At 41.8% G+C, this 17,022-nt stretch overlaps 1 protein-coding gene across 1 annotated transcript in view; it reads left to right on the top strand.

Annotated features, from left to right (window-relative positions):
• Positions 1-295: 295 nt before the first annotated feature.
• Positions 296-17,022, top strand: part of BNC1 (basonuclin zinc finger protein 1) — a 32,275-nt gene continuing 15,548 nt past the window's right edge. Inside the window, 1 exon segment of the mRNA XM_007470067.1 lies at positions 296-394. Within this exon segment, the coding sequence (XP_007470129.1) occupies positions 296-394 (99 nt within the window).

The raw sequence follows: 17,022 nt of genomic DNA, 5'->3' as shown, positions 1-17,022 counted from the left end.
GCGGGGGCCACGGCCTCGCATCAGCTGCATCGATTTAGCGCGTTAGTGGGCCGCGGGAGCAGGAGGCGGCTTCCCGTGCGGCGCAGCAGCGCCCGAGCCTCGGGCGACTCGGCAGTCCAGGAGGAGGGGAAGGGGAGAGGAGGAGGGGCGCCCCTCCCGGGGCGCAGGGGGCGGGCGTGCGGGCACACGCGGTGCGCGGCGCTCCGGAGGGCGGGGGCGGCCACCGCGCCGCGCGGCCTGGGAGCACTGGGAGCCGCCCACTTCGCCGCGGCGGGCCCCGACGGCCGGAGCTTAGATGCGGCGGCGCCCGCCGAGCCGAGGCGGACGCGGGGCGGCCCGAGCCAGGGACACGCGCCGGTAGCCCCGGCACTGCAGCGGCCGCAGGATGGCTGAGGTAAGCGTGGCGCCCTCCCCGGGCGCTGGGCCCCCTCAGCGCGCGGGGCGGGGCGGCCGGAGACGCCTCTCGGACCCCGGGCAGGTCGGTACTCGGGGGGTGCGCCAGGGGCCATCTCCCCGAGGGCCACCTGCGCGACGGCGGCGCGGTCCTTCCCCGAGGCAGGGTGTGAGGGAGCGTCTCTGCGGCGGGGAGGGCCCGTGGGGGCTCCCGGACCCGTCGCCGCCCGACGTCCCGGAGCCGCCCGACGCACTGTGGGTGAGCGACCGGGGTTGGCGGGCGGGGGCGGGACGCCGGCGTCCCCGGGGCAGCCCCGGCGCGTCGAAAGTGCGGGGTCAGGAGAGACTGGGCGGCCGCCTTCCGCACTTCTTCCCGCCCCCTCAGCACCTCGGCTTTCGGTTCAAGGACATTGGGACTGTTTCAACCGCTTTGACCTCAGAATTAATTAAACAGCTGATTTTTAAAGTGGCCTTTTTTTTTTTTAACCTGTATTTTGTTTCCGGAGAATTAAGCGTGCGGTAGCCTTCGGTCACTCGGAGAACTGAGGAGCCGGGTGAGGGACAGTGACGGGGCCTCCTGTCCGGGGCGGGGGGGGGGGTTGTCTACAAATCTTTTGTACAAAACTGCAAATGAAGACGCAGACAGGTCAGCTCAGGAAGCTTCCGGGACAGGATAGATTCGAGGGTGCAAGGTCAGGTTTTTATAAAGGTTACAGCTGACTTGCCGGGTGCGCGGAACAGTTCAGCGCTAGGTTCAGGCGGCCCCAGAAATCGGGGTCAGGCTCGAGGGTTTCCACGTCCAAGCCAGACACAGTGGGCTCTGGCTACTTGGAGACGGGCAGCCTGCAGGTGACAGGGCTGGACCGGGCTTCGGAGCCGGCGGCTGTACCCCCGCCGCACTCGGCATCGCCTGCAAGCGCCGGGGCGGCCGGTCCCGCGTCGCGGGTGTTGAATCCCGGCCGCACTCGGCTTTCCGGCCCCGGGAGCGCCGCGCTCGCTCACCACCCGAGCGCCCAGGCGGGTCCCCGCTGCCGACCGGGCGGCGGGGCAGGGGACCGGGGGGGGGGGGGGCCTGAGGGCGGAGGAGGAGGCCACGGCATGGTCCCCGCTGCCCCTCGGGCGCTGCTGGCCAGACCCCGAGCCCCACCGGCCGCCTGGTTTTGCATAACCTCCTAAGGATTTGTCAGCCAGATGTGACAAGATTGTCGAGCAGAGAATGAAGGAGGAGATCTGATATTAATCAGTGCATAGCTTGGAGCCAAACTTTCTCAAATGCGGTTGTAGAAACATGTTCTTCTCATTTAAGGCATCTCTTTGTGGCTGCGGGGCTGCCACCGGTCTGACTTTGACAGTTAAATGGAATGCCAACTAGCAGCCTTAATTGTATGAGTAAAGTTGTGTGTATTGTTGGGGGGAGGATCAGACACTCTAAGGTTCAGTAATGTCCCCGAGTTTTATGGCCATGCTCACCGCAGTCCTCTGAAGACAGGGCATTTAAATCGGGCCAGACGCGCCTGGTCGCAGCCAGGCCTCTGCTGTTAACACTTAAGGGGCCTAAAAGAGGCCCCACTGGTGTCCTGGGAATCCCTGTAAGTGTGTGTGTGTGTGTGTGTGTGTGTGTCCCATAGAGCAGATCTAGCAAGAATTTTTTTTAAATATATTCTTCTCATCAAAGCAACAAAGATTTTGTTTGGACAGTAAGTGAACTGAAAAACAGCATTTAGCAGATCTTTTTTTTTTTTTCTGATGTCCTTTTATTCCTTGCTGTTTTAATTTGATATTGGATTTCATGGGATCTTTTCATAAGATTTCTTAGATTGCTTTTTGCAGATACGTGCTTACGTGTTAAAACTTTTGTTCAGTGATAAATATACTGGCTTCTCAGCTGTCCCCAAATCTGTTGATATATATTACTAAAATTTCATTAAAATTGAATACGTCAAAATAAAAATTTTGTGCATGTAAAAGAGCATTACTTCAAATGTTACAGATTGTCCAGGATTTGATTTTTGCTTTAAATAGGTGTGAAAAGATAGCCACAACTTTTGCTAAAATAAATTTTGATAGCTTTATCTTTTTTGTCATACTTAAAAGAATAAGATGTGAGTCATTTGATTTCTCATCTAATAAGTTTGCTAACTTTAATTTCCCCAAGAAAGTGTTACTATTTCAACTCAACTGTTGGTTGAACATGTTCTGTTATAGAAGAGGTGGTGAAATCTTAGAACAAGTACTGCTCATACTCTGGGAACTCAAATACGTTCAGACATCTGCATAATTTAATTTGGAATATCACTTGTACCCAGAGTTCCTATTCCCTTCAGAATAGTAAGGCTCTAGCGATGTGCCCCTTCTTCAGTCAGACAGAGAGAGTGGTTAGTCTGAAGTGGTTATTTGGCTGTTGCCATCTCCTGGGATGTGGAACGATGATCTGTTTGCTCTGGTTATAATTCACACTAGAAATGTTAACGAAAATGGAGTAATTGCAGTGGAAGCATAAAGTTTACATAGAGGGTTATCTTTATTTTATTTTAGTTTTTATGCCTCTCCCATGTATCAGTTAGGCCTGCGTCGCAAGCCCATGGCCATATTCTGTACCTCAGAGGCATCAGCTTGGAAGGGACGAACCAACCCATTGGGTGAGAAAAGCCATATCGGTTTCCCTGTGGAACAAGTAATTATTGTCCTTTAAGCATACACTTATTATTTCTGAATGCCTGTGGACAAATATAAATGGGAAAACATTTTAAAAGTTTAGTTTGTCAGTAAAATTAAACCACAGCATATGGGGTGAGGGGCATAAGTGTCTTCTAGCTTTTGTGTATGGCTTTAGAAGTTGTTTTGACAGTGGCCATTAAAGAGTTGCCCTGAAGGTTCCACAAGGTAAATTACTTGCAGGAGGAGCATGCTTTACCCCAGGGTGAATTTTCACCTCTACAGACGTCATTTAGAATGAGTTACTTTTGTCAGAAACAGTCCTGTTTAAAAAGAACTAGAAATATCTTAGCTAAGGTGAAATCTCAGTGCTAGAGTCAATAAGTTTTCTAAATTACTTTATTCTGAGTATTCTGTAGATTTTTAAATTTTATTTATTTAGATATTTTATTTTTGATGACTTATCTGAGAGATATTAAAACTAACTGATTCTGCACAGAAGGGGCATCTGGAAAGGGTTGTTTTTTTGGTCTTTTTTTCCCTTTTAAATCGGTTTCCACCTGAAAACCTTATTTCCTCTTATCTTGTCATTCTTTGAAGCCCTTTTTCCTAATTCTAGAAATTCCACGATTCTGGTGCAGCCCCATTTCTCTACTCAGCTATTGTACTACTACTACTCAGCTATTGTACTCTACTCAGCTATTCTCTACTTTTTGCTTATTGTATCCAAAATGGGTGGGTCTAAACAGTGCAGACCTGCTTCACCAGGGTCCAACTCGGGGCCTTCTCAAACTTCGCACAGATAAGCAAACCAGCTATCGCTGTTCTCGTCCACACATGGACTCATTATTATAAACCAGCCTAAAATATCACAGGAGGACGCTGCCTTGGGGGTTGATAATTTTACTCAGCTAATGTGAGAGAAAAGAAAGATGGACAAATAAAATGTTGTGAAGGCCAGGTCCAAACAACCTATGTGGAGGGAAATGGTTGTCTCAGGTAAAGTTAATTCAGGCTGCTAACTTTTTTCATAGAGTTATATTAGTTTGTTTCCTCTTACACATTATTTGTGTGATCCTTCAGTACATGCTAGCAAGCATCAAAATTATTTTCCAGGTCTACATCAGCTTCCAGAAGCATTGTCCTTGCTCTGTAGCCCTCTGATTATTTCTTTAGTTATTCATTATGAGGATAAAATTTTTATACAGGCAACTCTGTTTCACGATACACCGTGCTGAATGTTAAGACAGTGATCAGGATGTCATAAGTAAGTCTGATCTTTTATTTTCAAAAATTTCAATTGTAAAATCTAGGGGTTTTTTTACACTTCATTTTTGAAATCTAGTTCTCACTAAGTCCCTAAAAGAAATATTTGCAAAATTTTACTTAGCGATGTTCATAATGTCATCGTTATTTTACATCAGCAGCAATGGTGAAGTTACATTGTTTGTATAGTTGAAATTATCCTGAAGTGTAAATGTCTTTTTTTGTTTTGGTTTTTATTTTTTTCCTTAGGCTGACTGTTGTATCCAGAAGTTCCCTACATGTACAGTTAATGTCCTTTGGTTTTTTGTTGTCAAAGTTGTCTGAAGATTACAACTGAGGTCTCTGAAACTTAGGTTATAAAGGAAAAAAAATGTCTCCGTATCATTTATATACCTGTATAGTTTTGTTGTTGCTGTTAGTTTTTTTAAGAAGAAATATTTGGTTTGGTTTCTAAGGTAGGATTTGCAGATTTTTCTACTTTTTATATTTTCTGTTTTTAGAACTAATAATTTTAAGGGAAAAGGCACAGCTGTTAAATTATTTTGGCACAGAGTTTATACTTTGATTTATAGAGATCAAAAGAACAAGTATTTTCCCCATCTTCCTCTTTGAACTAAGCAGCAAGAGAAAACACTACAAGTGCCTCATGCATACTTTCTACTAACAGGTAGACTTGGCCCAACATCTGTTCCCTGAGTTCTACCTCCCACCTGCCGTTTCTCTGCCAGACCCCTCTCCACCCTCTCAGTCTTCTTTGACCGGCCTCTTTTCATCCCCTTCCTTGCAGCGAGAAACCAGATTCTGTCAGTTCTCCTTTAGTGTCATTTTTATGTTGCAAATGCTACCTGCCTGGTTTCTGAGCCTTCCCACGGTCCCCTCTTTCAACCATGCTCATGATAAAGGTGTCTTCCCATTGTTCAGAACACTGATGGTTCCATGAACCCAAGAGAGAGACTCATGGCTGCCCATCTGGACAGCACCCCCGGCTTTTTGCCTTCCTCGGTCGGCTCTTGTTGCCCATTGACAGAAATCTGTGCTCTGTGGCCCAGCCTCCTGGGCTTGACAGACATGTACAGGGTGAGCCTTCTTTACGCCTAAGACTGTGGCATTTTCTGCATGCACTGCTGAGAGCATGCCTGCTGCCTCCTGGAGAAAGCCTCCTCTGGGCTTTCTGCATAACACTGCTGTCTCCCTCTACACCGTCTTACTCAAAACTAAAATTTGGGGGAGAGGTGGAGTCTTGATTTATTTTTTTTTTCACTTTTTTTTTTTTTTTGCGGTACGCGGGCCTCTCACTGTTGTGGCCTCTCCCATTGCAGAGCACAGGCTCCGGACGCTCAGGCTCAGCAGCCATGGCTCACGGGCCCAGCCGCTTCGCGGCATGTGGGATCTTCCCGGACCGGGGCACGAACCCGTGTCCCACTGCGCCACCAGTGAAGCCCCTTTTTTTTCACTTTTTATTATAGAGTATTTCAAGCAAAATTGGACTAGTTTAATGAAGCTTGGTGATACGTGCTTGGGGCTTCAACAGTGATCAACTTTGGGCCAATCCTGTTTCGTCTGTTTTCCCTACCCATTCTCCTCACCGTCACCAACACTAAATTCCTTTGAAGCAAATCCTGAGCATTCATTCATAAATACTTTAATATGTAGCTCTAAAATAAAAGGCTCTTTTGTTAAGAAAAGCAATATACCATATAGCATCTAAAAATTAACAATAACTATGTAATGTCATTAAATTTCTAAAGTGTTCAAATTCCCTTGATTGTCCCTTTAAGTTTATATTATCATTGGTTTGTTCAAATCAGTATTCAAATAAGGTCCATAAATTGTGTCTATTAATCTATAGGTTTACATTTTACTTTTTTCCTTGCAATTTATCTGTTGAAAAAGCTGGGTCATTTGTCTTGGGGAGTACTCCCCAGCCTGGATTTTGGTGATTGTTTCCTCGTGATATCATTTAAACATTCCTCTATCCCCTATACCAAAAGGCTTGATCTAATTCAGATTTGAACTTTTTGGGCAAGAACACCCCATATGTAGTAGTATGTATCCTCCAATGCAGAGGCAGGTGACCTAGTTGTTGTCTTTTTCATTAAGAGTTGCAGAATGCTGATATTCTAATTCTTCATTTATTTATTTACTAGAATACTATAAAGAGAATCTTTGCCTCATCAGTGATTTGGTTGCCCTGAACTACAATTTGTATGAAAAAGGATACATGCTTAATTCTTTCCCTTTGTTTAACAGTTTTTGGTTCCATAGCATCCTCTAAAGGGGGCCAGTGAGTTTTGCATTTGTTTTTAACTGCCTTATGAATTGCTAGATTTTAATATAGTAAATGACTCGCACTAGTTTTTAGCAAATCATATTTTCTGTTCAGCAATTCTTTCTTTAATGCAAATTTTAAAGTGTGTATTTTGTTGTGTGACTATGATACAATACAGCAATTTTTTTAAATTTATTTATTTATTTTTGGCTGTGTTGGGTCTTCGTTGCAGTGCGTGGGCTTCTCATTGCAATGGCTTCTCTTATTGCAGAGCACGGGCTCTAGGCGCATGGGCTTCAGTAGTTGTGGCACGCGGGCTCAGTACTTGTGGCACATGGGCTTAGTTGCCCCGTGTCATGTGAGATCTTCCCAGACCAGGGCTGGAACCAGTGTCCCCTGCATTGGCAGGCAGATTCTTTTTTTCTTTACTTTTTTAATTTATTTTTTTATACAGCAGGTTCTTATTAGTTATCCATTTTATACACATCAGTGTATATATGTCAATCCCAAACTCTCAATTCACCCCACCACCACCACCACCCCCCGCCGCTGTCCCCCCTTGGTGTCCATACATTTGTTCTCTACATCTGTGTCTCAACTTCTGCCCTGCAAACCAGTTCATCTGTACCATTTTTCTAGGTTCCACATATATGCGTTAATATACGATATTTGTTTTACTCTTTCTGACTTACTTCACTCTGTATGACAGACTCTAGATCCATCCATGTCTCTACAAATGACCCAATTTCATTCCTTTTTATGGCTGAGTAATATTCCATTGTGTGTGTGTGTGTGTGTGTGTGTATATGTATGTGTATATATATATATATACATATATATATATATATACACACACACACACACCACATATTCTTTATCCATTCATCTGTCGATGGGCATTTAGGTTGTTTCCATGACCTGCCTATTGTAAACAGTGTTGCAATGAACATTGGGGTGCATGTGTCTTTTTGAATTATGGTTTTCTCTAGGTATATGCCCAGTAGTGGGATTGCTGGGTCATATGGTAATTCTATTTTTAGTTTTTTAAGGAACCTCCAAACTGTTCTCCATAGTTCTCCATAGCGTATATTGTATCAATTTACATTCCCACCAACAGTGCAAGACGGTTCCCTTTTCTTCGCACCCTCTCCAGCATTTGTTGTTTGTAGATTTTCTGATGATGCCCATTCTAACTGGTGTGAGGTGATACCTCATTGTAGTTTTGATTAATTAGTGATGTTGAGCAGCTTTTCATGTCCTTCTTGGCCATCTGTATGTCTTCTTTGGAGAAATGTCTATTTGCGTCTTCTACCCATTTTTGGATTGGGTTGTTTGTTTTTTTAATATAGAGCTACATGAGTTGTTTATATATTATGGAGGTTAATCCTTTGTCCACTGATTCATTTGCAAATATTTTCTCCCATTCTGAGGTTTGTCTTTTCATCTTGTTTATGGTTTCCTTTGCTATGCAAAAGCTTTGAAGTTTCATTAGGCCCCATTTGTTTATTTTGGTTTTTATTTCCATTACTCTAGGAGGTGGATCAAAAAAGATCTTGCTGTGATTTATGTCAAAGAGTGTTCTTCCTATGTTTTCCTCTAAGAGTTTTATAGTGTCCAGTCGTACATTTAGGTCTCTAACCCATTTTGAGCTTATTTTTGTGTATGGTGTTAGGGAGTGTTCTAATTTCATTCTTTTACATGTAACTGTCCAGTTTTCCCAGCACCACTTATTGAAGAGACTGTCTTTTCTCCATTGTATATCCTTGCCTCCTTTGTCATAGATTAGTTGACCGTAGGTGCATGGGTTTATCTCTGGGCTTTCTATCTTGTTCCGTTGATCTGTGTTTCTGTTTTTGTGCCAGTACCATATTGTCTTGATTACTGTAGCTTTATAGTATAGTCTGAAGTCAGGGAGTCTGATTCCTCCAGCTCCGTTTTTTTCCCTCAAGACTGCTTTGGCTATTCAGGGACTTTTGTGTCTCCATACAAATTTTAAGATTTTTTGTTCTAGTTCTGTAAAAAATGCCATTGGTAATTTGTTAGGGATTGCATTGAATCTGTAGATTGCTTTGGGTAGTATAGTTGTTTTCACAATAGTAATTCTTCCAGTCGAAGAGCATGTTATATCTCTCCATCTGTTTTTATGTCATCTTTGATTTCTTTCATCAGTGTCTTATGGTTTTCTGAGTACAGGTCTTTTACCTCCTTAGGTAGGTTTGTTCCTAGGTATTTTGTTCTTTTTGTTGCAATGGTGAATCGGATTGTTTCCTTAATTTCTCTTTCTGATCTTTCATTGTTAGTGTATAAGAATGCAAGAGATTTCTGTGCATTCATTTTGTATCCTGCAACTTTACCAAATTCATTGTTTAGCTCTAGTAGTATTCTGGTGACATCTTTAGGATTCTCTATGTATAGTATCATGTCAGCTGCAGACAGGGACAGTTTTACTTCTTCTTTTCCGATTTGTATTCCTTTTATTTATTTTTCTTCTCTGATTACCATGGCTAGGGCTTCCAAAACTATGTTGAATGATAGTGGCGAGAGTGGACATCCTTGTCTTGTTCCTGATCTTAGAGAAAATGCTTTCAGTTTTCCACCATTGAGAATGATGTTTGCTGTGGGTTGGGCATATATGGCCTTTATTATGTTGAGGTATGCCCTCTATGCCCACTTTCTGGAGACTTTTTATCATAAATGGGTATTGAATTTTGTCAGAAGCTTTTTCTGCATCGTGATTTCTTTCATCAGTGTCTTATGGTTTTCTGAGTACAGGTCTTTTACCTCCTTAGGTAGGTTTGTTCCTAGGTATTTTGTTCTTTTTGTTGCAATGGTGAATCGGATTGTTTCCTTAATTTCTCTTTCTGATCTTTCATTGTTAGTGTATAAGAATGCAAGAGATTTCTGTGCATTCATTTTGTATCCTGCAACTTTACCAAATTCATTGTTTAGCTCTAGTAGTATTCTGGTGACATCTTTAGGATTCTCTATGTATAGTATCATGTCAGCTGCAGACAGTGACAGTTTTACTTCTTCTTTTCCGATTTGTATTCCTTTTATTTATTTTTCTTCTCTGATTACCATGGCTAGGGCTTCCAAAACTATGTTGAATGATAGTGGCGAGAGTGGACATCCTTGTCTTGTTCCTGATCTTAGAGAAAATGCTTTCAGTTTTCCACCATTGAGAATGATGTTTGCTGTGGGTTGGGCATATATGGCCTTTATTATGTTGAGGTATGCCCTCTATGCCCACTTTCTGGAGACTTTTTATCATAAATGGGTATTGAATTTTGTCAGAAGCTTTTTCTGCATCGATTGAGATGATCATATGGTTTTTATTCTTCACTTTGTTAATATGGTGTATCACATTGATTGATTTGCGTATATTGAAGAATCCTTGCATCCCTGGGATAAATCCCACTTGGTCATGGTGTATGATCCTTTTAATGTGTTGTCGGATTCTGTTTGCTAGTATTCTGTTGAGGATTTTTGCGTCTGTATTCATCAGTGATATTGGTCTGTAATTTTCTTTTTTTGTAGTATCTTTGTCTTGTTTTGGTATCAGGGTGATGGCGGCCTCATAGAATGAGTTTGGGAGTGTTCCTCTGCAATTTTTTGGAAGAGTTTGAGAAGGATGGGTGTTAGCTCTTCTCTAAATGTTTGATAGAATTCACCTGGGAAGCCATGTGGTCCTGGACTTTTGTTTGTTGGAAGATTTTTAATCACACTTTCAATTTCATTACTTGTGATTGGTCTGTTCATATTTTCTGTTTCTTCCTGATTCAGTCTTGGAAGGTTATACCTATCTAAGAATTTGTCCATTTCTTCCAGGTTGTCCATTTTATTGGCATAGAGTTGCTTGTAGTAGTCTCTTAGGATGCTTTGTATTTCTGCGGCATCTGTTGTAACTTCTCCTTTTTCATTTCTAATTTTATTGATTTGAGTCCTCTCCCTCTTTTTCTTGATGAGTCTGGCTAATGGTTTATCAATTTTGTTTATCTTCTCAAAGAACCAGCTTTTAGTTTTATTGATCTTTGCTATTGTTTTCTTTGTTTCTATTTCATTTATTTCTGCTCTGGATGCTTTGTATTTCTGTGGTGTCTGTTGTAACTTCTCCTTTTTCATTTCTAATTTTATTGATTTGAGTCCTCTCCCTCTTTTTCTTGATGAGTCTGGCTAATGGTTTATCAATTTTGTTTATCTTCTCAAAGAACCAGCTCTTAGTTTTATTGATCTTTGCTATTGTTTTCTTTGTTTCTATTTCATTTATTTCTGTTCTCATCTTTATGATTTCTTTCATTCTGCTAACTTTGGGTTTTGTTTGTTCTTCTTTCTCTAGTTTCTTTAGGTGTAAGGTTAGATTGTTTATTTGAGATTTTTCTTGTTTCTTGAGGTAGGCTTGTATAGCTATAAACTTCCCTCTTAGAAGTGCTTTTGATGCATCGCATAGGTTTTGGATTGTCGTGTTTTCATTGTCCTTTGTCTCTAGGTATTTTTTGATTTCCTCTTTGATTTCTTCAGTGATCTTTTGGTTATTTAGTAACGTATTGTTTAACCTCCATGTGTTTTGTGTTTTTTATGTTTTTTTCCCTGTAATTGATTTCTAATCTCATAGTGTTGTGGTCAGAAAAGATGCTGGATATGATTTCAATTTTCTTAAATTTACTGAGGCTTGATTTGTGACCCAAGATGTGATCTATCCTGGAGAATGTTCCGTGCGTACTTGAGAAGAAAGCGTAATCTGCTGTTTTTGGATGGAATGTCCTATAAATATCAATTAAATCTATCTGGTCTATTGTGTCATTTAAAGTTTCTGTTTCCTTATTTATTTTCTTTTTGGATGATCTGTCCATTGGTGTAAGTGAGGTGTTAAAGTCCCCCACTATTATTTTGTTGCTGTCGATTTCCTCTTTTATAGCTGTTAGCTGTTGCCTTATATATTGAGGTGTTCCTATGTTGGATGCATATATATTTATAATTGTTATATCTTCTTCTTGGATTGATCCCTTGATCATTATGTAGTCTTCTTTGTCTCTTGTAACATTCTTTATTTTAAAGTCTGTTTTATCTGATATGAGTATTGCTACTCCAGCTTTCTTTTGATTTCCATTTGAATGGAATATCCTTTTCCATCCCCTCACTTTCAGTCTGTATGTGTCCCTAGGTCTGAAGTAGGTCTCTTGTAGCATATATATGGGTCTTGTTTTTGTATCCATTCAGCAAGGGCAGGCAGATTCTTAACCACTGTGCCACCAGGGAAATTCTTGTTCAGCAATTCTTGACCAATCAAGGTGTCTGACTTTTTTCCCCAATGAAGCCATGTGCTCTCCTAGAGCAGACACCGGGAGTTCCTCATCTTTGTGTCTCCCTGAGGCTCCCCACTGTTACCTGTACATGGTAGTTGCTTTAAAAACAAACAACGACCCCCACAAAAAAAACAATTTGTTAGGGCTTCCCTGGTGGCGCAGTGGTTGGGAGTCCGCCTGCTGATGCAGGGGACACGGGTTTGTGCCCCGGTCCAGGAGTATCCCACATGCCACGGAGCGGCTGGGCCTGTGAGCCATGGCCGCTGAGCCTGCGCATCCGGAGCCTGTGCTCTGCAGCGGGAGAGGCCACAACAGTGAGAGGCCCACGTACCACAAAAAAAACAACAACAACAACAATTTGTTAAATAAATTGGTTTCATTTTGTCAAACTACTAATGGAAGGTGAAGGCATGATGGACATCTGGTCCATGTGTAATTCTCCAGGTGGGCATCAGTCCAGTGCTGCCAGCAGCAGATAAGCTACCTCACACAAAAGGACCTCATGGGCTTTCTTCTCCCTCCATCCCAGTTGTCCTGGGACACCTGGCAAATGATGTTACTATTTTCAGAATCCTAGTTGTACCTCTGTGGTTTTGCATATGTTAGAAAAACAATGAAAAACTTAATGAAAAGTGTAAGAAGTTAGAGAAAAATGAGAGGAGGGAAGGTAGGGAGCAAAAAACAAGAAAAAAAGCCAGTTCTAGTAAGAGAAGTTAGAAGTATAAAATGTGTGTTAAGGAGCAGAGTAGCTCCAAAGAGCAATGGGGTAGAGACCTCCTGTCCTTGAATCAAACATTTTCCCAAACCAGGAAGGCTAACTCTGCAGCCACAGAGAGAATGGGAATACAATTTCACTGGAGAGGAAAAGAAAGTAGGTTCTGTCCCCACAAGTTAAGGGTGGTCCAGCCGCTTTATAAGATGTTTTTGTATTATAGATGGGCAGGTTTTGATATGCACTGTAGATTTCCAGGACTCAAACATATGAAAAGCCATTGTCTATATTCAACATTTAAAAATACAACTTGGAAAAACCCGAATCATTTTTATTCTAAAGCTTGGTGACTTTTAAAAAGTGATTTGTGATTTAGCTGACTGGGTCCTTTGATTTCAAGTTGGGAAATTATGATTCTCAGAACTGAGAATCTGACACAGTCTTAGAATCTCACATTTAAGAGAGGACCATAGACTCTAAACTTGGCCTCAGTGATCTCTACTAGTTAGCAGTTTTTCACATGATTTTTATGTGTCACTCTCCACAGTCGATAGGAAGATCAATGTGTAAATTAGGAACAGCATTTGGCTGCTAGTAAAAGGGCTCCTTAATAATGGTTGCCATCCTTTCTGCTCAGCCATCCTTAGGGCTTGACTTTGAGGTTGACCTCAAGTTTGCGTCCATGAGGTCCAGCCATCGTGTTCTTGTTCCAAGAAGGAGGAAGGAGGAAAGGCAAAGAATTCCCCCAGCTGAGTCAGCTCTCATTTATTTTTATTTTTTTTAACATCTTTATTGGAGTATAATTGCTTTACAAATGGTGTGTTAGTTTCTGCTTTATAACAAAGTGAATCAGTTATACATATACATATATCCCCATATCTCCTCCCTCTTGCGTCTCCCTCCCACCCTCCCTATCCCACCCCTCTAGGTGGTCACAAAGCCCTGAGCTGATCTCCCTGTGCTATGCAGCTGCTTCCCACTAGCTATCTCTTTTACATTTGGTAGTGTATATATGTCCATGCCACTCTCTCACTTCATCCCAGCTCACCCTTCCCCTTCCCCATGTCCTCAAGTCCATTGTCTACGTCTGCATCTTTATTCCTGTCCTGCCCCTAGGTTATTCATAACCTTTTTTTTTTTTTTTTAGATTCCATATATATGTGTTAGCGTACGGTATTTGTTTTTCTCTTTCTGACTTACTTCAGTCTGTATGAGAGACTCCAGGTCAATCCACCTCACTACAGATAACTCAATTTCGTTTCTTTTTATGGCTGAGTAATATTCCATTGTATATATGTGCCACATCTTCTTTATCCATTCATTTGTCGATGGACACTTAGGTTGCTTCCGTGTCCTGGCTATTGTAAATAGAGCTGCAATGAACATTGTGGTAAATGACTGTTTTTGAATTATGGTTTTCTCAGAGTATATGCCCAGTAGTGGGATTGTTGGGTCATATGGTAGTTCTATTTTTAGTTTTTTAAGGAACCTCCATACTGTTTTCCATAGTGTCAGCTCCCATTTATAAGGAGCTTTCTGTAAAGCTCCACCTAGCCACTTCTGCTTGCACACATTGGTCAATCCTTAGTCACCTGGCCACCAAAGGAGACGTGGAAATTAAGGTTCCTTTACTAAGGCAGATCAGGCAAAGGATATTGGATGGGTGTCTGTAATTAGGAAGCATGGTGCAGCTTTCTCATTGATTCATTCATGGTATTCTCTTAATACCAGTGGAAATTAAGGTTCCTTTACTAAGGCAGATCAGGCAAAGGATATTGGATGGGTGTCTGTAATTAGGAAGCATGGTGCAGCTTTCTCATTGATTCATTCATGGTATTCTCTTAATACCAGTGGAAAGCTTCCCAAGTATCAGGCCCAGTGCTAGCCACTAGGTATTGGTTTGGGGTTTCACTTTTGTTGCCTCTTTAGGGAATTATTCATTATAGAACAAGTTTTTGGAGGTTTTTATCATAGGTATTTTTGGTAGCTCTGTCTGTGCAGAGTCAGATCACTAGAGCCCAGAGGACCTAAGATCTTGCTTGTTGTAGGCCTGGTAGCAACAACAGTTTCACTGTGCTAATTGGTCTTTTCAACTCTCTATCTGTATATCCTCATTAACATGACTAATAGGCCTCTGAGATAGGCAGGAACAGATATCCTGCCCATTTTATAGTCAAAGACTCCAAGGCATGGAGCTGAAGGTTATATGGCTTAACAAAAAGTAAGACATAGACTGAGGACAATCGTAGATTGTACTGCCTCTCAGTGAAAGATGCTCAGTGTGATGAGGGGGAAGGAGTTTACGCTCCCCAGCTCTGCCTCCAGAGGTGTCATTTTAACAGGCAAATCATATTAGTTTCATACTTTTTTCAAAGGCTCACTGTTAGACTTAGGACAAAACCATACTCCTTGGCCTGCCCCACAAGATCCTATGCACAGTGGTCTCTGTCACCTTTCTGACCCTCATTTTCTACCATTAACCTTACTAACTCCACTCCAGCTACCCTGGCCCCCTTTCTGTTCCCTGAGCACTTTCAGCCTCTTTTATGCCTTAGAGCCTTTGCACTTGCTCTGCCCGAAACACTCCTTCAATCTCCAGTTCTTCACCGGCTCCTTGCCATGGTTTAGGACTCAGTTCAAGTGTCACCTCCTCAAAAGCCTTTGATGATGACCCTGTCTAAAAGGCACTTACCACTACTCCTGCCTCTCCATGCCACCCAGTAAAATTGCTAGCGAAGCTTTCTGCTTATTTCTTCAATAGCACTTACCTTATTCTGAAAAGGTATTGTTTGTTTGTTTACTTGTTTATTCTGTCTCTCTCTTGTAGAATATAAGCTCCTTGAGGGCAGGGACCTCATCATTCTCATTCAACACTTTAGCCCCCAGAGTTTAGAATGCCTGGCTCATAAACACTCAGTAAATATTTATTCAATGAATGGGGTTTCTTTACCATGTGGAACTTTAATATCCTTATAGTTTCTGTCGAGATTAAATGAAACCATAAATATAAGTGCAGTTAGTATCAGATACTGATAATTCAAGATATAATCTATGCTCAATATCCAGATTTGAGACCACCCTCAAGTAGCCTATAAGTTCCTAGCTTCCTCATCTATAAAACGGGGTGGTGGTAAGAAATGAGATAACACATAGGTACTGCTTACTGCAGTGCCTCACACATAATAAATAAGCAATCAGTATCATAAACTATGTAACCTTGGGCAAATTACAATCTTCCATAAGTTTGTTTCCTGAGAATAATTCCCTCCTCACAGTGATGTAGTGAGGATTGAAAGTGATCACCTATTACATACGAATGCCACCATGTGGAAGGGCAGATGCTGGAAGAATAGCTAGTCTCGCCTTTGGACTCAGAACTACCCAGTAGAATTTTGTGTGATGATGGAAATGTTCTCATCTCTGCTGTCCTGTACAATAGCCACTAGCCACATGTGGCTCCCAAGCACTTGAAATATGACTAGAGTGACCAAAGAACTGAATTTTTTATTTTATTTTATTTTATTTTATTTTAATTAAGTAGCCACATGTGGCTAGTGGCTACTGTTGAACAAGGTGGACTAAGTAACTTAACCCTAGAAAGTTGTCTGGCTGGTATGCAGTTCAATTTTGTTCCTGAGCCAGATTGCAAATGACTCCCCTCAAAGGGTCAATACCATGAATCTGGAAATCCCAAAAGTCCTCTATGATTTTTCTCCTCCCCACTTCCATCTGGTCACCCAAGGGTATCCCCCTGAATTTATCTTCAGTGATATGAAAATGTTTGCATGTACTAGAGATGAAAACAGCTTTGAAGTGGACAGTTTTTACTCGCAAGCTCAATAATTCAAATCCCATCAAAGGCCTGCACTGTCTAGCTGTGGATGTCTGTGCATCTACCCCACTGTGTGCCTGCACTGGCCACTGCTAGGATTTCAAGTCAGCATCTACTGACAAAAGGCCCATGGCAGCATCTCCCCAAGCTGAAGGTAGAGGGTATCTGGGAGAGGAAGTGGGACCCTCAAATCTATCTAAAATCTAGGTCATAACTTTCCATCCCCAAACTGAAAATAACCAAATCATCCATCCTATACTAGGTGTGTCAGTAATTTTTGGGTGAATGAATGAGCAAATGATAGTTACAAAAAAGCAAACCAGAATTTTGAATGTTGATTTGTAGCACATCAAAGTGACTAATAACAACTCGGAAATAGTCTGATTAAAATGAGTGTGTAAAAAGCAATAATCATGTCTTGATGAGTTCGGAATGTTGTAAACATCTGTTTTATGTTTCTGAAGAATGGAACAAGTATCAGGATTCTGAAAGAAAGGATGTAAGTTTTAAGAGTTTTCCATTATTGATTTACATGAGTACTTTTTGTCCTGTAATTAGAATTTTTGATTTGATTTCATCTTAGAAGTTTTAA

The sequence above is a fragment of the Lipotes vexillifer genome, unplaced genomic scaffold (assembly GCF_000442215.2).
Source record: "Lipotes vexillifer unplaced genomic scaffold, Lipotes_vexillifer_v1.1 scaffold532, whole genome shotgun sequence".
Lineage (NCBI taxonomy): Eukaryota > Metazoa > Chordata > Mammalia > Artiodactyla > Lipotidae > Lipotes > Lipotes vexillifer.
This window is presented reverse-complemented; position numbering and strand designations above follow the sequence as displayed.